Genomic DNA, 20906 nt, shown 5'->3' on the forward strand with positions numbered 1-20906 from the left:
TTATGACTAACCTAGACAGCATATTAAAAAGCAGACATTACTTTGTCAACAAAGGTCCATGTAGTCAAGGCTATGGTTTTTCCAGTGGTCATGTATGGATGTGAGAGTTGGACTATAAAGAAAGCTGAGCATGGAAGAATTGATGCTTTTGAACTGTGGTGTTGGAGAAGACTCTTGAAAGTCCCTTGGACTACAAGGAGATTCAACCATCTTAAAGGAGATCAGTCCTGGGTGTTCATTGGAAAGACTGATGTTGAAGCTGCACTCCAATACTTTGGCCACCTGATGGGAAGAACTGACTCATTTGAAAAGACCCTGATGCTGGGAAAGATTGAGGGCAGGAGAAGAAGAGGACAACAGAGGATGATATGGTTGGATGGCATCACCGACTCAATGGACATGGGTTTGGGTGGACTCCAGGAGTTGGTGATGGACAGCGAGGCCTGGCATGCTGCGGTTCATGGGGTCACAAAGAGTTGGACACGACTGAGCGACTGAACTGAACTGACATGAATCAGCCATGGGTGTAGTGTGTTCCCCATCGTGAAACCCCTCCCACTTCCCTCCCGATTCCATCCTTCAGGGTTGTCCATTGCACCGGGTTGTCCATTGAGTGCCCTGTTTCATGCATTGATCTTGGACTGGTGATCTGTTTCACATATGGTAATATACATGTTTCAATGCTATTCTCTCAAATCATCCCACCCTCGCCTTCTCCCACAGAGTCCAAAAGTCTGTGCTTTATATTTGTGTCTCTTTTGCTATCTCGCATATAAGGTGGTCATTACCATCTTTCTAAATTCCATTAATATACTGTATTGGTGTTTTTCTTTCTGACTTCACTCTGCATCATAGGCTCCAGTTTCATCCACCTCTCAAACTGATTTATATGCATTCTTTTTAATAGCTGGGTAATATTTCATATTGTGTATATATACATATATATATGTATATATGTGTGTGTGTATATATATATATATATATATATATATATGTATATACCAAAGCTTTCTTATCCATTCATCTGCTGATAGACATTTAGGTTGCTTCCACGTCCTAGTTACTGTAAACTGTGCTGTGATGAACATTGGAGTACACATGTCTCTTTCAGTTCTGGTTTCCTCAGAGTGTATGCCCAGCAGTGGGATGGTAGTGTTGTATGATAAGAATTAGACTAAGAAATATTGTTGTTTTGTTGTTCAGTCACTAAGTTGTGTTGGACTCTTTGCAATTTCATGGACTGAAGGCTCCTCTGTCCTACACTATCGCCCGGAGTTTGCTCAAATTCTCGTCCATTGAGTTGGTGATGCAATGTAATCATCTCATCCCCTACCACCCCTTCTCCTTTTGCCTTCAGTCTTTCCTAGCATCAGAGTCTTTTCCAATGAGTTGGCTTTTCACATCAGATAGCCAAAGTTTTGGAATTTCAGCTTCAGCATCAGTCTTTCCAAATGAATATTCAGTTGATTTCCTTTAGGATTGACTGGTTTGATCTTGCAGTCCAAGAGACTCTCAAGAGTCTTCTCTGCCCCTACAATTCAAAACCATCCATTCTTTGGTACTCAACTTTCTTTACAGGCTAACTCTCACATCCATACATGACCACTGGAAAAACCATAGCTTTGACTATACGGATCTTTGTTGTCGAATTACGTCTGCTTTTTAATACATTGTCTAGATTTGTCATAACTTTCCTCCCAAGGAACAAGCCTCTTTTAATTTCATGGCTGCAGTCACCATCTGCCATGATTTTGGAGCCCAAGATAATAAAATCTGTCAGTTTTCATTTTTTCCTCTTCTATTTGCCATGAAGTGATGGGGCCAGATGCCATGATCTTAATTTTTTGAATATTGAGTTTCAATCCAGCTTTTCACTCTTCTCTTTTACCCTCATCAAGAGACTGTTTAGATTCTCTCCACTTTCTGCCATTATAGTGGTATCATCTGCATATCTGAGGTTGTTGATATTTCTCCTGGCAACCTTGATTCACAATTGCACTCATCTCACACGCTAGTAAAGTAATGCTCAAAATTCTTCAAGTCAAGCTTCTGCAATACATGAACCATGAACTTCTAGATGTTCAAGCTGGTTTTAGAAAAGGCAGAGGAACCAGAGATCAAGTTGCCAACATCCACTGGATCATCAAAAAAGCAAGAGAGTTCCAGAAAAACATTTATTTCTGATTTATTGACTATGCCAAAGCCTTTGACTGTCTGGATAACAATAAACTGTGGAAAATTCTGAAAGAGATGGGAATAGCAGACCACCTGACCTGCCTCTTGAGAAACCTATATGCAGATCAGGAAGCAATAGTTAGAACTGGACATGGAACAACACACTGGTCCAAGTAGGAAAAGGAGTATGTTAAGGCAGTATATTGTCACCCTGCTTATTTAACTTAGATGCAGAGTACATCATGAGAAACTCTGGGCTGGAGGAAGCACAATCTGGAATCAAGATTGCTGGGAGAAATATCAATAACCTCAGATACGCAAATGATACCACACTTATGGCAGAAAGTGGAGAAGAACTAAAGAGCCTCTTGATGAAAGTGAAAGAGGAGAGTGAAAAAGTTGGCTTAAAGCTCAACATTCAGAACACTAAGATCATGGCATCTGGTCCCATCACTTCATGGCAAATAGATGGGGAAACAGTGGAAACAGTGTCAGACTTTATTTTTCTGGGCTCCAAAATCACTGCAGATGGTGATTGCAGCCATGAAGTTAAAAGACGCTTACTCCTTGGAAGGAAAGTTATGACCAACCTAGATAGCATATTAAAAAGCAGAGACATTACTTTGTCAACAAAGGTCCATGTAGTCAAGGCTATGGTTTTTCCAGTGGTCATGTATGGATGTGAGAGTTGGACCTAAAGAAAGCTGAGCATGGAAGGATTGATGCTTTTGGACTGTGGTGTTGGAGAAGACTCTTGAGAGTCCCTTGGGCTGCAAGGAGATCCAACCAGTCCATCCTAAAGGAGCTTAGTCCTGGGTGTTCATTGGAAGGACTGATGTTGAAGCTGCAACTCCAATACTTTGGCCACCTGATGGGAAGAGCTGACTCATTTAAAAAGACCCTTCTGCTGGGAACGATTGAGGGCAGGAGGAGAAGGGGACGGCAGAGGATGATATGGCTGGATGGCATCACCAACTCAATGGACATGGGTTTAGGTGGACTCCAGGAGTTGGTAATGGGCAGGGAGGCCTGGTGTGCTGTAATTCATGGGGTCACAAAGATTTGGATACGACTGAGCGACTGAACTTAACTGAACCTTGATTCCAGCTTGTGACTCACCCATCCTGGCATTTCCCATAATGTAATCTACATATAAGACAAATAAGCAAGGTGGGAAAATATACAGCTTTGTTGTACTCCTTTCCAATTTGAACCAGTCAGTTATAAGATTCTAACTGTTGCCTCTTGACCTGCATACAGATTTCTCAAGATGTGGTCTGGTACTCCCACCTCTTTAAGAATTTTCCACAGTTTGTTGTGATCCACAGAATCAAAGCTTTAATGTAGTCAGTGAATCAGAAAGATATGTTTTTCTAGAATTTCGTTGCTTTTTATATGATCTAATGGATGTTTGTTATTTGATCTCTGGCTCCTCTTCCCTTTCTAAACACAGCTTGTATATAAATTGAAATCTGGAAGTTCTCAATTAATATGCTGCTGAAGTCTAGCTTGAAGGATTTTGAGCATAACTTTTATAGCATATGAAATGAGCACAATTGTAAGGTAGTTTGAACATCCTTTGGCATTACTCTTCTTTGGTACTGGAATGAAAACTGACCTTTTCCAATCTTGTGGCCATTGCTGACTTTTCCAAATTTGCTGACATATTGATTGCAACACTTTAACAGCATCAAGAATCATCAATGCTCCTTAACTCCAAAGTTTTGTGACTTAAAAAAAAAAAAAACTCAATAAACTTCTCAGAGAATCTATCAGAAATGTACCAGAGAATTAACATTAATACTTCAAGCCCTAATTCCTGAATGTCTCTTACTAAATTGTTTAAGCCTCAGTTTCCTCAGCTGTAAAATTGGGATGACATTACCATTTCAACGCTTTAAATATCTCTCTTCTGGCCTTTAGAGTTTGTGCTGAAAAATCATCTGATGTCCTTAAGAATATTCTCTTGTATGTTACTTGTTGCTTTCCCTTGTTGCCTTTAATATTTTCTCCTTGTTTTAATTTTTGTTGACTTGATTACTAAGTGTCTTGGCAAGTTTCCTCCTTGGCATACCCTGTTTGGGACTCTCAGCACTTCCTCATCCTTGAATATTTTCTTTCCCAAGTTAGTCAGGTTTTTGACTATTATCTCTTCAGATATTTTCTCAGTTCCTTTCTCTCTCTCTCCTCCTTCTGTTGTTCAGTAGCTAAGTCATATCTGACTGTTGGTGACCCCGTGAACCGTAGGCTTCCCTGTCCTTCACTATCACTTGAAGTTTGCTCAAACTCATGTCCACTGAAGCAGTGATACCATCCAACCATCTCATCCTCTGTCACCCACTTCTCCTGCCCTCAATCTTTCCCAACATCAGGGTCTTTTCCAGTGAGTGGCTCTTCACATCAGGTGGCCAAATTATTGGAGCTTCAGCTTTAGCATCAGCTCTTCCAATGAATGTTCAGGATTGATTTCCTTCAGAATTGACTGGTTTGATGTCCTTGCTGTCCAAGGAATTTAAGTGTCTTCTCTAGCACCACAATTCAAAAGCATCAGTTCCTCAGAACTCAGCTTTCTTTATGGTCCAGCTCTCATTTCCTCCTCCAGGGAATCTTCCTAACCCAGGAATCAAAGGCACATCTCCTGCACTGGCAGGCAGATTCTTTACTATTGAGCCACCTGGGAAGATCAGAAAGGTCTTAATGACTCGAATAACTATGATATTGTAATCACTCACCTAGGCCAGACATCCTGGAGTGAGAAGTCAAGTGGACCTTAAGAAGCATTACTACAAACAAAGCTAGTGGAGGTGATAGAATTTCAGCTGAACTATTTAAAATCCAAAAGATGATGCTGTTAAAGTGCTGTACTCAATATGTCAGCAAATTTGGAAACTCAGGAATGGCCACAGGACTGGAATAGGTCAGTTTTCATTTCAATCCCAAAAAAGGGCAATGCAAAATAATATTCCAACTGCTGTACATTTGCACTCATTTACAGACTAGCAAGGTTATGCCTAAAATCCTTCAAGCTAGGCTTCAGTAGTACGTGTACTGAAAACTTCCAGATGTACAGAGTTTCAAAGAGACAGAGGAACTAGAGATCAAATTGCCAACATTCATTGGATCATGAAGGGAGTTTCAAAAAAACATCTGCTTCTGCTTCATTGACCACACTAAGCCTTGACTGTGTAGATCACAAAAAGCTGTGGAAAATTCTTAAAGAGATAGAAATACCAAACCACCTTACCTGACTCCTGAGAAATCTGTATGCAGGTCAAGAAGCAACAGTTAGAACTGGACATGGAACAACTGATTGGTTCTAAATTGGGAAAGGAGCACGTCAAGACTGTATATTATCACCCTGCTTATTCAGCTTCTATGCAGAGAGCATCATGCAAAAATGCCAAGCTGGATGAATCACAACCTGGAATCAAGTTTGCAGGGAGAAATAGCAACAACTTCAGACATGCAGATGATACCACTCTAATGGCAGAAAGGGAAAGGAACTTAACAGCCTCTTGATGGAGGTGAAAGAGGAGAATGAAAAGACTTGCTTGAAACTCCATATTAAAAATTATGGCATCCAGTCCCATAGCTTCATTGCAAATAGAAGGGGGAAAATTGGGAGCAGTGACAGATTTTATTTTGTTGGGCTCTAAAATCACTGTGGATGGTGACTGCAGCCATGAAACTAAAATATGTTTGCTCCTTGGAAGGAAAGCTGTGAAATTAAAAACCTAGACAGCGTTTTGGGATTCCCAGGTGGCACTAGTGACAAAGAATGCAGAAGACATAAGAGATGGCAGTTCAGTCCCTGGGCTGGGAAGATCCCCTGGAGGAGGACATGACAACCCACTCCAGTAGTCTTGCCTGGAGAATCCCATGGACAGAGGAGCTTTGTGGGCTACAGTTCAGGGTCACAAAGAGTCAGACAAGACTGAAGCAATTTTGCACACACACAGACAGCATATTAAAAAGCAGAGACATCACTTTGCTAACAAAGGTCAGTATAGTCAAAGCTATGGTTTTCCCAGTAGTCATGTTCAGATGTGAGATTTGTACCATAAAGAAGTCTGAGGGCCAAAGAATTGATGCTTTTGAATTGTGGTGCTATGGAAGACTTTTGAGATTCCCTTGGACTAAAAGAAATCAACCCTGAATATACATTGGAAGGACGAAGCTGAAGCTCCAATACTTTAGCTACCTGATTTGAATAGCCAACTCATTGCAAAATACCCAACTCATTGCAAAATATCCTAATGTTGGGGGATATTGAAGGCAAAAGGAGGAAGGGGCTGTGGAGGATAAGATGGTTAGTTAGCATCACTGATTTAATGGGCATGTGTCTGAACAAACTCTGGGAGATAGTTGAGCACAGAGGAGCCCGACATGCTATAGTGACTTAGTGACTGAACAACAAAAACAACAGTGACTAATGATACTGAGCATCTTTTCTTGTGATTATTGCACATTGGTACTACAACTTCGGAGAATTGTTGCACATTGGTACAACTCCTTTACCCATTTTTAAGTCAGTTGTTTATTTTGTTCAGTTGTAAGAATTTTATATATCCTAGATACAAGCCCTTTATTATATATATGACATTTTCATCTATTTTGTAGGTTGTATTTTCACTTTCTTGATAGTACTTTTTCATAGACAAAGGTTTATATTTTTGATCACATTCAATTTATCTCTTTTTTCATTGTTTATGTTTTGGTATTGTCTGTTTGCCAAATTGAAAGTCATGAGTATCTGCCCCCGTGTTTTTTGTAACAGTTTTAAAAAAATAGCTTTAGCTATTAGGTTGAATTTTTCAATCTAAGTTACTTTTTCTATGTATTGCAAGTTGAACTCAACTTGCATGTGAATATCCAGTTATCTCAACAGTACTAATGGAAAAGAGACTTTGTTCCCAATTTTTCATAGCATCTTGTAAAAAATAAATTCACCATTACTCACAATTGTATTGTATTCTTCTGTATATCTATCCTTTGCTAGTATCACACAATTTGGCAGTTTTGAAATTGAGAAGTGTAAGTTTTCTAATCTCGTTCTTTATCAAGACTGTTTTAGCTATTCAAGGTCTTTTGCAATTCTATGTAAGTTTTACAGTTTAGCTTTTTTATTTCAGCAAAAAGTGCTATTGATATTTCAAAAATGTTAGAGCTAATAAACAGATTCAACTAAGTTTCAGGATACAAAGCCAACATACAATAATCAGTGGTATATCTACCAATCTGTAATAAGCAACAAAAAGGAAATGAAGAAAATCATTCCATTTACATTAGAATTAAAAGAATAAAATGCTTATGAATATATTTAAACAAGAAGTGCAACACACATACTGACTGTTACAAAACATTGCTCAAAGAAATTAAAGAAGACATAGGTAAGTAGGAAAACATCCTGTGTTCAGGTATTAGAAGAGTACTTTGTTAATACTTAAAATAGTCTGTAGGTTCAATGCAATAGTGAAAGTGTAAGTTGCTCAGTCATGTTCCACACTTTGCAACCCTATGGGCTATACAATCCATGGAATTCTCCAGGCCAGAATACTGGAGTGGGTAGCCTTTGCCTTCTCCAGGGGATCTTCCCAAACCAGGGATTGAACCAGGGTCTCCTGCATTGCAGGTGGATATATATGCCTATATATATATATATATATATATATATATATATATATATTTCACAGCATCAGCATCAGTGTCTTGTCTGATTTGGGGGTGCTTTTTGGTTTTTGGAGGGATTTCTTGGTTTTCTTCCTTTTTGATTATGTATTACTGATTTGTAGATATACCACTGATTATTGTATGTTGGCTTTGTATCCTGAAATTTTGTTGAATGCTTACTAGCTCTAACATTTCTTTTTTTCATGGAATCTTTTGGATTTTCTGTACATAAGTTCTGTGAGTAAAGATAGTTTTTCTTCTTCCTATCCAATTTGGTTGCCTTTTATTTCTTTATCTTGGCTAATTTTCATGAATATAACATCAAATACAGTGTTGAATAGAAGGGGGAGAGTGTACATGCTTATTTTGTTCTTGATCACTAAGGAAAGCTTTCTGTCCTTCACCACTGAGTGCGATTTTTAGTTGTGGGGTTTTTTAAAATAGATGATCTTTTATAGGGGATCTTTGTTTTGATTAAGAAAGCACCCCTTTTTTATGATTTTGTTAAGATTTTTAAATTTTCAATATTGAAATTGAAGTGTTGGATATTATCAAATACTTTCTACCTCAGTTAAAATAAACATGCCGCTTTTTAAATTCTGTTTTTGTTTTGTAGAAGTATGAGTCACAAAAGTATATACTTTGAAAGTGTGCAACAGTACGACTTGATGATTTTATATCCATACGTGAAATAGTCATCATATTCAAGCTAATTAACACATACAACACCATGTGCTGTGCTATGCTTAGTCGATCAGTTTTATCCAACTCTTTGCGACCCCATGGACAATAGCCCACCAGGCTCCTTTGTCCACGAGGATTCTCCAGGCAATAATACTGGAGTGGGTTGCCATACCCTTCTCCAGGGGATCTTCCCAACCCATGGATCAAACCCGGGTCTCTCACAATGCAGGAGGATTCTTTACCATCTGAGCCACCACGGAAGCCCATGAACTGGAGTGGGTAGCCTATCCCTTCTCCAGGGGAACTTCCTGAGCCAGGAATTGAACTCAGGTCTCCCGCATTGTAGGGGAATATTTACCAGCTGAGCTACCATGGTTACTTTGTGTGTGTGTGTGTGTTAAGAACACTTAGAAATTTCATGTTGATGTATGGCAAAAACCACTACAGTATTGTAAAATAATTAGCCTCCAATTAAAATAAATAAATTAATTTAAATTTTAAAATAATTACAGTAGGAAAAAAGAACTACTTTCTCAGCAAATTTCAAGCATATTTAAATTATTAACTATATTCACTATACTGTACATTAGCTACACAGAATTTATTCATCTTATAGCTGAAAGCTTGAATCCTTTGACAGACATCTTTCAGTTTCCCCCAAACCACAGCCCTTGACAAACACTGTTAACATGTAAGTGAGATCACACAATATTTCTCTTTATGTGTCTGACTTATTTCACTTAATATAATGTGTCCTTCAGATTTATTCATGTTGTTGAAAATGGCAAGATTTCTTTATCTTTGTGGCTGAATAATATTTCATTGTGAATATATATACCACATTTTCTTTATTTGTCTGTTGATAGATACTTAGATAGTTTTTATGTCTTGGCTATTTTGAAAAATGCTACAGTGAACATGGGAGTGCAGATACCTCTTTAAAGTCCTGTTTTCTTTTTCTGTGTGTATATATATATTTAGTTGGATCACTGGAACATATGTTTAAAATTTTTGAGAAACTTTATACTATTATTCATAGTGGCTGTACCAGTTTGTATTCCCACCAATAGTGCACCATGGTCAAGAAAATAATATTTAGGAAAGAAATGTTATTTTAACATAAACAGTAAAATGGACTAAAATGGCTAGTGTGTCTAAATTAAAATAAGTTCAAGTTCAGTTTATGTATCTTGATATAATTAAATCATGTAAGTAGGAATTTATAGTTCCATATGTATTTCCATTGTTTTACTTTGAGTTATTTAGGATAATTACATATAAGAACATATAATACAATATACTGAGTCTGCTTCTCTGACATTATTACCTATTAAAATGGCTCAGCAAGTAGTTTTCACCAAGAGAATAGTCTAAAGCTGCCTCCAAATTAAACACTGTAGGAGTTTTCAAGGAAATTGTTGGTATGAAGAAACAACATATAGTATGTTTCTCTTGTATTTGACTATACATTTAACCAGCACATTAAAATGTTTCAGTTCAGTTCAGTTGAGTCACTCAGTCATGTCCAACTCTTTGTGACCCCATGAATCGCAGCACGCCAGGCCTTCCTGTCCATCACCAACTCCGGAGTTCACTCAGATTCACATCCATCGAGTCAGTGATGCCATCCAGCCATCTCATCCTCTGTCGTCCCCTTCTCCTCCTGCCCCCAATCCCTCCCAGCATCAGAGTCTTTTCCAATGAGTCAATTCTTCACATGAGGTGGCCAAAGTACTGGAGTTTCAGCTTTAGCATCACTCCCTCCAAAGAAATCCCGGGGCTAATCTCCTTCAGAATGGACTAGTTGGATCTCCTTGCAGTGCAAGGGACTCTCAAGAGTCTTCTCCAACACCACAGTTCAAAAGCATCAATTTTTCGGGTCTCAGCCTTCTTCACAGTTCAACTCTCATATCCATACATGACCACTGGAAAAACCATAGTCTTAACTAGACGGACCTTAGTCGGCAAAGTAATGTCTCTGCTTTTGAATATGCTGTCTAGGTTGGTCATAACTTTTCTTCCAAGGAGTAAGCGTCTTTTAATTTCATGGCTGCAGTCACCATCTGCAGTGATTTTGGAGCCCAAAATAATAAAGTCTGACATTGTTTCCACTGTTTCCCCATCTATTTCCCATGAAGTGATGGGACCGGATGCCATGATCTTCATTTTCTGAATGTTGAGCTTTAAGCTAACTTTTTCACTCTCCTCTTTCACTTTCATCAAGAGACTTTTTAGTTCCTCTTCACTTTCTGCCATAAAGGTGGTGTCATCTGCATATCTGAGGTTATTGATATTTCTCCCGGCAATCTTGATTCCAGCTTATGTTGCTTCCAGTCCAGCGTTTCTCATGATGTACTCTGCATAGAAGTTAAATAAGCAGGGTGACAATATACAGCCTTGACGTACTCCTTTTCCTATTTGGAACCAGTCTGTTGTTCCATGTCTACATATAACTAAAAAATACAGAAACAAACAACTCCTAACCACCATACGACACACAGATTTAACAAAGTATATGTGGTCAGAGATTCCACAAAATATTTAAAGATGGACTGACTTTCCTTCTATGGAAAATGTAGGAAGTGTTTTGAAAGGCCATTGTTTTCAGAGGCTGTTGTTCAATGTATACACTTAAGATACAATATTATAGTGTTATAACAAGAAATCCTGTATTAAGATCAATTCAAATTGGATTTTACAAGTTAGTAAATGCTTTTACAAATGCTTTGACAATGTAATAGAAAGTGCATCTTTTTTACTTTCCATTTTTATGAAATGTAATTATTTGATGTTTATACAGTTAAAAATTAAAAGCAGCCAAATATTAAACAACATACATATTAAAATTTGGGGTTGTAGTTTGTATTTCAAAATAAACAGCTTCCTATTGCTTGCTTCCAGCTCTAATAACAGCATAAAAAGAAGCACATTCAAAATACTGATTTACTTTGATAGCGAAGGATTGTTTTTTGAAGATTAATGAAAGTAGCTGCTGCTGCTAAGTCACGTCAGTCGTGGCCAACTCTGTGTGACCCCATAGACTGCAGCCCATCAGGCTCCTCTGTCCCTGGAATTCTCCAGGCAAGAATACTGTAGTGGGTTGCCATTTCCTTCTCCAATGCCTGAAAGTGAAAAGTGAAAGTGAAGTCCCTCGGTCATGCCCAACTCTTTGCTACCCCATGGACTGTAGCCTACCAGGCTCCTCTGTCCATGGGATTTTCCAGGATTTTCTACTTCTCCAATGAAAGTAGACATGACTCATTAAGTTGAAGTGTACTATTTAACATACTCAACAGTTTACATAACATTTTAAAATATATTTTTATTATTTTATTTTTTCTCTACTGTCTCTTCCTTGTGGTGCATGGGCCTTCTCTAGTTGCAGAGCACAGGCTCTAGAGCATGGGGGCTTCAACAACTGTGGCAAGTGGGCTTAGTTCCTCCCCTCCACACCCCGCAAAACTGGTGTACCCTACATAGTATGGCAGATTCTTAACTACTGGACCACCAGGAAAGTCTTAAAATATGTTTTTTAAAGAGCTAAACAGTTGTATTCACTGATAGCAATGCTATACCTACTTGGTGATGACTTGAAACAAACCAAATGCCCATAAGGAAAAAAAATGCTGTAGTTATTTTTTATCTAAATTTACTTTTAGTCCATGGTCTGGTAGCATTTTCCTCTTAATACAGTACTGCTTTTCTATAAGGCAGTTCCTGGGAGCTAGACTGCTCTAGGTAATGAGAGAGTTAAGGTAAAGAGTAATTGCTTGAAGTTTAAATAGATAGTAACTTTTTGCTCTGGCTTAGTGAGCTAGTCTAATCAGTTGTATCTAAAAATAGGCAATTCTTTAAAAGGTTCTAATTTCTTTATTGTCTGCAATCTTTGGAAATTAATAGTATGAAATGACAAAATTAGCAAATGTATTGAAGTCTGTGTACAAATTACTTCTAATTTCAAGCTCTCATGTGATAATGTTTTGTTTTTATTTAAGTGGCTCCAAAGATAGTTATATACAAAATTTTTTTAAAGGAAACAGTATACTAACACATATATATGGAATTTAGGAAGATGGCAATGACGACCCTGTATGCAAGACAGGGAAAGAGACACAGATGTGTATAATGGACTTTTGGACTCAGAGGGAGAGGGAGAGGGTGGGATGATTTGGGAGAATGGCATTGAAATATGTATACTATCATGTAAGAATCAAATCGCCAGTCTATGTCTGACGCAGGATGCAGCATGCTTGGGGCTGGTGCATGGCGATGACCCAGAGAGATGTTATGGGGAGGGAGGTGGGAGGGGGGTTCATGTTTGGGAACGCATGTAAGAATTAAAGATTTTAAAATTTAAAAAATAAAAAACTAAAAAAAAAAAATAAAGGAAACTGCTCATTTTAAATTACATCTGCATCATACCTTAATTTCATGATAGTTTATTTAACAGGTCTTAGTCATGGACTTTTCCAAGATGAGGTTTTATATTTCCCTCCCGTAGCTCCTGGTTGTCAGAAAACCCATGTTTTCTGTTATTGAAGGAGTTTGATCTTCCTGATGTTAGTGTTTGTCCAATATTTTCCCCCATCTTTATTCTTAGGAGGCATTTCCTCTGGTTTGCTCTCTTCATCTTCTTTAAAAGCTGATGCTGCTGAAAGGATTTATTGGAGCAAGAGCTGAAACAGCTTTGTTAGCTCAGGCATACTTGATACAAGTCTCATAAAAAAGTTGATGCTTTCTTTCTCTGTTGTCTGACTACCAAATCCAAGCTTGTAGATCTTTATAAGCATTGTTGAGCAATGAAGTTTCTCCTTCAGCTCATTGCTTCTCAGCACTTCTCAACTGGCACTTTGTCCCATTACTCCAGAGGCTTTAGCTAGCTGTGGGTTCTCAGGCTTTTCTCCCTCCTTCCTGCCCATCGTTTTCCCCACCACAGCCATGCCAAGGACTCTAGCATTTCTTTTTGATTCTTTCTTATCCATCTCTCTACATTATCAGTCTATTCTTGCATGCTATGTACTTTTTCCATTAAAGACCTTATCATGTTAATCATGGTTTTAAATAATCCTGGTTTATTTATTTTTTAATTAATTAATTAATTTTAACTGGAGACTAATTACTTTACAATATTGTAGTGGTTTTTGCCATACATTGACGTGAATCAGCCGTGGGTGTACATGTGTTCCCCATCCTGAACCCCTCTCCTAACTCCCTCCCCATCCCATCCCTCAAGGTCATCCCAGTGCACCTGCCCTGAGCACCCTGTCTCATGCATCGAACCTGGACTGGCAATCTGTTTCACATAAGATTATATACATGTTTCAATGCTATAATAGACCTGATTTAGTATTTCCAACATTTTGCATATCAGAGTGATTCTGATGCTGCTTTAGTTTCTTCAAACTGTGGTGTTCCCCCCTCCCTTTAGTTTGCGGTACAAATTTTCATTAAAATATGTACATAAGGGTCTAGGGAAAAGGAAATATAGTGAATAGGACATTAGTGACATATTGGTAAGGTGTAGTGGGGAGAGAAAGGATTCCATAGTACTATGATTGGGCTTTAGTCTTTCGATGAGCTTATGTTGCTGATCTATGAAATCATCAGTGCTTCTCGGTTTCCTCCTGTTTAGAAGAGACAAGATGACTAGAGCAGGTTGGACTTTTCCTTCCCCTAGGTAGGTTATGCTCTGGTAAAATACTTTCTCATGAATCAGGCCTAATTAAGAATAGAATGCACTGGCACGTTTCAAAATGGTTCCTTCTTCCCTTCTTCCATGATTCCTGGAAGCACGAGGGGAGTTTTCTCGTATATTTGCCATGAGAAACTGATAAGGATCTTGGAGGTAAATTGACAAAAACATGGATTCACAAGTTCCTTATGACTTGGACACCCCTGGACTTTTTAATTCTTTAGACTTGTCCTAGTAAGGCCCCAGCAATTTGTTAATTATAGTTTAGGATTTTCTACTGTAGCACTGGATCTTTTAGAGATTCTGTTTAGAGTTTCTATTCCATTAAATTATATTCTCTGTATTTGCCTATCTGGCTCTCCAGTTTTAGAGACAGTGTATTGCCCTGTGACCTCACTTATCTGATTGATCTAAGAAGAGTTACAGACTTTTCAGTTCAGCTTCCTACTTGTTAGGATGGAGTAGTGACTTCTAAGTTCTTTTTCCAAACCAGAAACTGGAAGCTGAACCTTATTTTTTTTATACTGATGAATATCTTTCCAATTTTATATATCCTGATGGTTATTTTGATGGAAATCAGCATGAGAGAGAATGGAGAGATAGGACCACCATCTCAAGCAATAGGTCTGCTTATTGCTTTGAGTCTTATTTTATGGACTTCTGATGATTGCTTATTTTTGTTTCAGTCACCTACCAACATTTCAATCAACATGTTTGGCTCTAGGCAGAGACCCCTTTTGCTACTACTTCATTATCTTTTTGAGAAACCTAAAATCTAAAGTATCAGAAAGTAGTAAGTAGTATCTATAGCTAGAGAATATCAGTGCACTTTTCTTCATTGCTTAATTATAAAGTTGATGAGTAATTTTGTTTTAGTCACATTTGGGCACCTGAAGTAACTATTTCCTATTATATTTCAGAATATGGTGCTAAGTGGAATAACTTCTTGTCACAAGTGAGCCCAGATGATGAACTCACTCTTGCTCAGATTATGGGAATGCTTTTATTTGATGCCTTCTTATATGGCCTTCTGGCCTGGTATATAGATGCTGTCTTTCCAGGAAAGTATGGTATGCCCAAGCCATGGTATTTCTTTATGCAGGTAAGTTCTAATTATTTCTGTTATTGAGAGAAACTCCAGTTCATATATACTGAGTTTGTTGAATAGTGAACATTATTTAATTTTAACACCATCCACACAGTCTTATGATACTAATACAGCTTTAATTCTTTCTCAACTAAAGCTGCTGTGAGTTAACTTTGTAACATATATAATAGAATTAAATGGTTTTCTATAAAAAATCTGTATCTGAACGAATGAGTGGTAAGGTCCTTAGACCCTAGTGAGGAGATTATAAATTATGTCAGATATCTGGTTACCATTATATGCTTTTTTTCTACTATTAGTCCAAATTACTTAAAATCAAAGCCATAGCCACTTGTGCAAAGAACTGACTCATTTGAAAAGACCCTGATGTTGGGAATGATTGAAGATGGGAGGAGAAGGGGATGACAGAGGATGAGATGGTTGGATGGCATCACCAACTCAATGGACAAGAGTGTGAGTAAACTCCAGGAGTTGGTGATGGACAGGAAGCCTGGCATACTGCATTCCATGGGGTTGCAAAAAGTCATACACGACTGAGTGACTAAACTGAATTGAACTGAACTGAACTGAAAGCCATAGCAAAATGGGGAACATTTTTTATCTGTCCTCCATTTTCAATCCTCTTCTTTATCGGTCTGTTTAAAGCAAGTGATTCTCAGAACACCTCTGCATTTTTTTCTTTTTTTAAAAATTAAGCAATTTATTAAATTGGAGGATAATTACAATATTGTTGTGGTTTTGCCATAGCAACATGAATCAGCCACGGGTACACATGTGGTCCCCCAACCTGAACCCCACTCCCACCTCCCTCCCTACCCTATCCCTCTGGGTTGTCCCAGAGCACCAGCTTTGAATGCCCTGCTTCATGTATCTGCACTTTTAAAATTATTGAGCTCCCCAAGGAACTTCAGAGTCAATTATATCTATTAGTATTTATCATATTTGGAAATTAAAACTGAGAAATTTAGAAAATATTTATCAACTTATTTAAATATATCACCGATAAACCCAGTATATATTGAACTATGTAACATTTTATTTTGGTGGATAAAACTATTTTCAAAATTAAAAAAATTAGTGAGAATAATGTCATGTTTTATATTTTTCATGTTTGCTTAATTGAAGATAACTGGATTCTCACTGGATAGTTAGTATCTGACTCTGCATTCAATCTGTTGCATTATTGTTTTGTTTAAAATATTTGAAAAAAATGCAGCCTTACATAGGCATGTAGTTTTTAAAAGTTGCATATTTTGGAAGCCTTAAGTTTGTGTATGGTTGTTCACTAAAACTTAACTGATGATCATTTACTAGCAATTGATTAAACTTTGGAATCTGAAAACATATTACTGAACATTTCTTAATCTATTAAAATAATATCCATTAGTATATCTTTCAAATTGAATAAATATTTAACCAAGCATAAATTTTTCATAATTTATCTTGATTATTTGGAAAAAATTCATTCACCAATACATATCCTCTAAGTGATGACACATTTCTTTATTACATCATCAAAGGTTCACATTTATTAATATGAATATGATGTCATCAAGGTATTTTGCCAGAATTGGAAATATGTTACACAATAGTGGATAAAAATTTTTTAAAATTTTACTTTTCAGCAGAAACCTCAGTTTTTTTCATTGGTGACAAATATTGTCAGTTCTTTTTCTTGAAATGAAGCACTGCTTTATTAATTTGTAAAAAAGATGTCTATTAGATATCTAAGTCTTGATTAACTATAATTTTCATGTCTATCATCCTCTCAGGTAAAATTGCCTTTCTATTTTAAAAAGTGGCTAGTTGACCCCACAACACAATTACAAATAATTTAGGACTCCCATTATATTTTGATCTGCTACAGAAATGCATTGTGTATATTTCTCCTTTCATTATACAGAATAATAAAAATTCATATTCAAGGAGTAAGACTTAGAAAATTACTTTTACTCTTTCCTCAATGATGCAATTAAATGAAACAGTTTTTTTTTTACTGTGTCTAGTTGTGAAAAAATTGCATTTAGTACAGTTTTATGCTACTGTTTGATTTGTTTTAAGGCATCACAGTTTTTCTCAATATTGTTTTTATACCAGCAGTGAAAATATCAACAGTGTAAAAAGGAAAATAATGTATTTTTTTATTTGTTTTACTTTTTATGGAGTTATAATTAATGTATAATATTACATAAATTTCAGATATACAATATAGTGATTCACAGTTTTAAAAGTTATACTCCATTTATAGTTATAGAATATTGGTCTTATTCACTATGCTACACAATGTATCTTGTAGATTGTTTTATAACCTAAAGGTGTGTACCACTTATTCCCCTACCCCTATACTGCCCCTCTCCACTTCCCTCTGCCCACTAGTAACCACTAGCTTGTTCTCTATATTTGTGAGTCTGCTTCTTTTATGTTATATTCACTGTCGCTGCTAAGTCGCTTCAGTCGTGTCCGACTCTGTGCAACCCCATAGACAGCAGCCCACCAGGCTCTGCCATCCCTGGATTCTCCAGGCAAGAACACTGGAGTGGGTTGCCACTTCTTCTCCAATGTATGAAAGTGAAAAGTGAAAATGAAGTCGCTCAGTCGTGTCCGACTCTTAGCGACCCCATGGACTGCAGCCTACCAGGCTCCTCTGTCCATGGGATTTTCTAGGCAAGAGTACTGGAGTGGGGTGCCACTGCCTTCTCTGGTTATATCCACTAGTTTGGTGTATTTTTTATATTCCACATATAAGTGATATCATACACTGTTTATATTTTTCTTTCTGACTTGTTTTACTTTACATAGTGTCCTCCAAGTCCATTAATGTTGATACAAATGACAGATTTTCATATTCATATATATGTATATATATAGGAATACTTTATCTATACTTCAGGGCTTTCCTGATAGCTCAGTTGGTAAAGAATCCACCTGCAATGCAGGAGACCCCAGTTTGATTCCTGAGTTGGGAAGATTCCCTAGAAAAGGGATTGGCTACCCACTCCAGTGTTCTTGGGCTTCCCTTGTTGCTCAGTTGGTAAAGAATCTGCCTGCAATGCAGGAGAGCTGGGTTCAATCCCTGGGTTGGGAAGATTCCCCTGGAGAAGGGAAAGGCTACGCACTCCAGTATTCTGGCCTGGAGAATTCCATGGACAGTCCATGGGGTCACAAGGAGTCGGACACAACTGAGCGACTTTCACTTCACTATCTGTACTTTATCCATAGTGTTGATGAATACTCAGGTTGTTTCCATATCTCGGTATTTGCAAATTATGCTGTTATGAACATTGTGGGGGATGCACGTATATTTTCAAATTAGTGCTTTTCTTTTGTGGGGATATATACCCAGGAGTGGAATGTTGGGTTGTATGTTAGTTGTATTTTTAGTTTTTGGAGAAAACTTTATAGTGTTTTCCATAGTAGCTGCACCAATTTACATTCTGACCAACAGAATAGGAGGGTTCCCTTTTCTCCACATCATTACCAACGTTTGTTATTTGTGTTCTTTTTGATGATAGCTATTCTGACAGATGTGGGGTGATATTTCACTGTGGTTCTGATTTACATTTCCCTGATGATTAACAATGTTGAACATCTTTTCATGTGCCTGTTGGCCATCTGTATATCTTATATGAAAAACTGTGAATTCAGTTCTTCTGCCCATTTTTTATTTGAGCTACTTGTTTTTCTGATGTTGAGTAATATGAGCTGGCTTTTTTGGGGGAGTGGGATGGATATTAACCCTTTAATAGTTACATCATTTGCAAGTATTTTCTCCCATTCAGTGGGTTGTCTTTTTGCCTTGTTGATCGTTTCCTTTGCTCTACAACATTTTTTAGCTGATTATGTCCCCCCCCCCTTATTTTTTTGCTGTTGCTTTTGTTACTTCTGGCTTGGGAAAGAGATCCAAAAAAATATTGTTATCAGTTATGTCAGAGTGTTCTTCCTATGTTTTCTACTATGAGTTTTATGGTTTCCAGTCTTATATTTAGGTATTTAATCCATTTTTAGTTTCTTTTTGTATATAGTGTTAGAAAGCATTCTAACCTTATTTATTTTACATATAGCTCTCCAGTTTTCCCAGTACCACTTATTGAAGAGATTTCTCTCCAATCCAGTCTTTTTTTTTTCATACATTTGCTCCTTTTATTTTTTAAAAAATTCTATTTTTACTTTATTTTGCCCAAACAGTGCTGTATTGGTTTTGCCATACATTGACATGAATCTGCCATGGGTGTACATGAGTTCCCACTCCTGAACCCCCTCCCACCTCCCACCCCATATCATCTCTCTGGATCATCCCCGTGCACCAGCCCCAAGCATCCTGTATCCTGTATCGAACATAGACTGGCGATTCGTTTCTTACCTGATAGTATACATGTTTCAATGCCATTCTCCCAAATCATCCCACCCTCTCCCTCTCCCACAGAGTCTAAAGTCCATTCTATACATCTGTGTCTCTTTTGCTATCTCGCATACAGGGCTGTCATTGCCATCTTTCTAAATTCCACATATATGTGTTAGTATACAGTATTGGTGTTTTTCTTTCTGGCTTACTTCACTCTGTATAATCAGCTCCAGTTTCATCCACCTCATTAGAACTGATTCAAATGTATTCTTTTCAATGGCTGAGTAATACTCCATTGTGTATATGTACCACAGCTTTCTTATCCATTCATCTGCTGATGGACATCTAGGTTGTTTCCATGTCCTGGCTATTATAAACAGTGCTGTGATGAACATTGGGGTACACGTGTCTCTTTCAGTTCTGGTTTCCTCGGTGTGTATGCCCAGCAGTGGGATTGCTGGGTCATAAGGCAGTTCTATTTCCAGTTTTTTAAGGAACCTACACACTGTTCTCCATAGTGGCTGTACTAGTTTGCATTCCCACCAACAGTGTAAGAGCCTTCCCTTTTCTCCACAACCTCTCCAGCATTTATTGCTTGTAGACTTTTGGGTCAGTGCCATTCTGACTGGTGTGATTGGTACCTCAATGTGGTTTTGATTTGCATTTCTCTGATAATGAGTGATGTTGAGCATCTGTTCAAGTGTTTGTTAGCCATCCGTATGTCTTCTTTGGAGAAATATCTATTTAGTTCTTTGGCCCATTTTTTGATTGGGTCATTTATTTTTCTGGACTTGAGCTGCATAAGTTTCTTGTATATTTTTGAGATTAGTTATTTGTCAGTTGCTTCATTTGCTATTATTTTCTCCCATTCAGAAGGCTGTCTTTTCACCTTGCTTATAGTTTACTTTGTTGTGCAGAAGCTTTAAATTTTAATTAGATTCAATACGTTTATTTTTGCTTTTATTTCCAGAATTCTGGGAGGTGGATCATAGAAGATCCTGCTGTGATTTATGTCGGAGAGTGTTTTGCCTATGTTCTCCTCTAGGAGTTTTATAGTTTCTGGTCTTACGTTTAGATCTTTAATCCATTTTGAGTTTATTTTTGTGTATGGTGTGAGAAAGTGATCTAGTTTCATTCTTTTACAAGTGGTTGACCAGTTTTCCCAGCACCACTTGTTAAAGAGATTGTCTTTACTCCATTGTATATTCTTGCCTCCTTTGTCGAAGATGAGATGT

General features: G+C 37.5%; 1 protein-coding gene across 1 annotated transcript in view; it reads left to right on the forward strand.

Moving 5' to 3' along the window:
- LOC138428860 (phospholipid-transporting ATPase ABCA3-like) overlaps positions 1-20906 on the forward strand; it is a 248510-nt gene that overhangs the window by 61928 nt on the left and 165676 nt on the right. The window contains exon 5 of the mRNA XM_069569793.1: positions 15142-15323. Within this exon, the coding sequence (XP_069425894.1) occupies positions 15142-15323 (182 nt within the window). The remainder of the gene's footprint in view (positions 1-15141; positions 15324-20906) is intronic.

Source organism: Ovis canadensis, chromosome 24 (genome assembly GCF_042477335.2).
Source record: "Ovis canadensis isolate MfBH-ARS-UI-01 breed Bighorn chromosome 24, ARS-UI_OviCan_v2, whole genome shotgun sequence".
NCBI classification, from domain to species: Eukaryota; Metazoa; Chordata; class Mammalia; order Artiodactyla; family Bovidae; genus Ovis; species Ovis canadensis.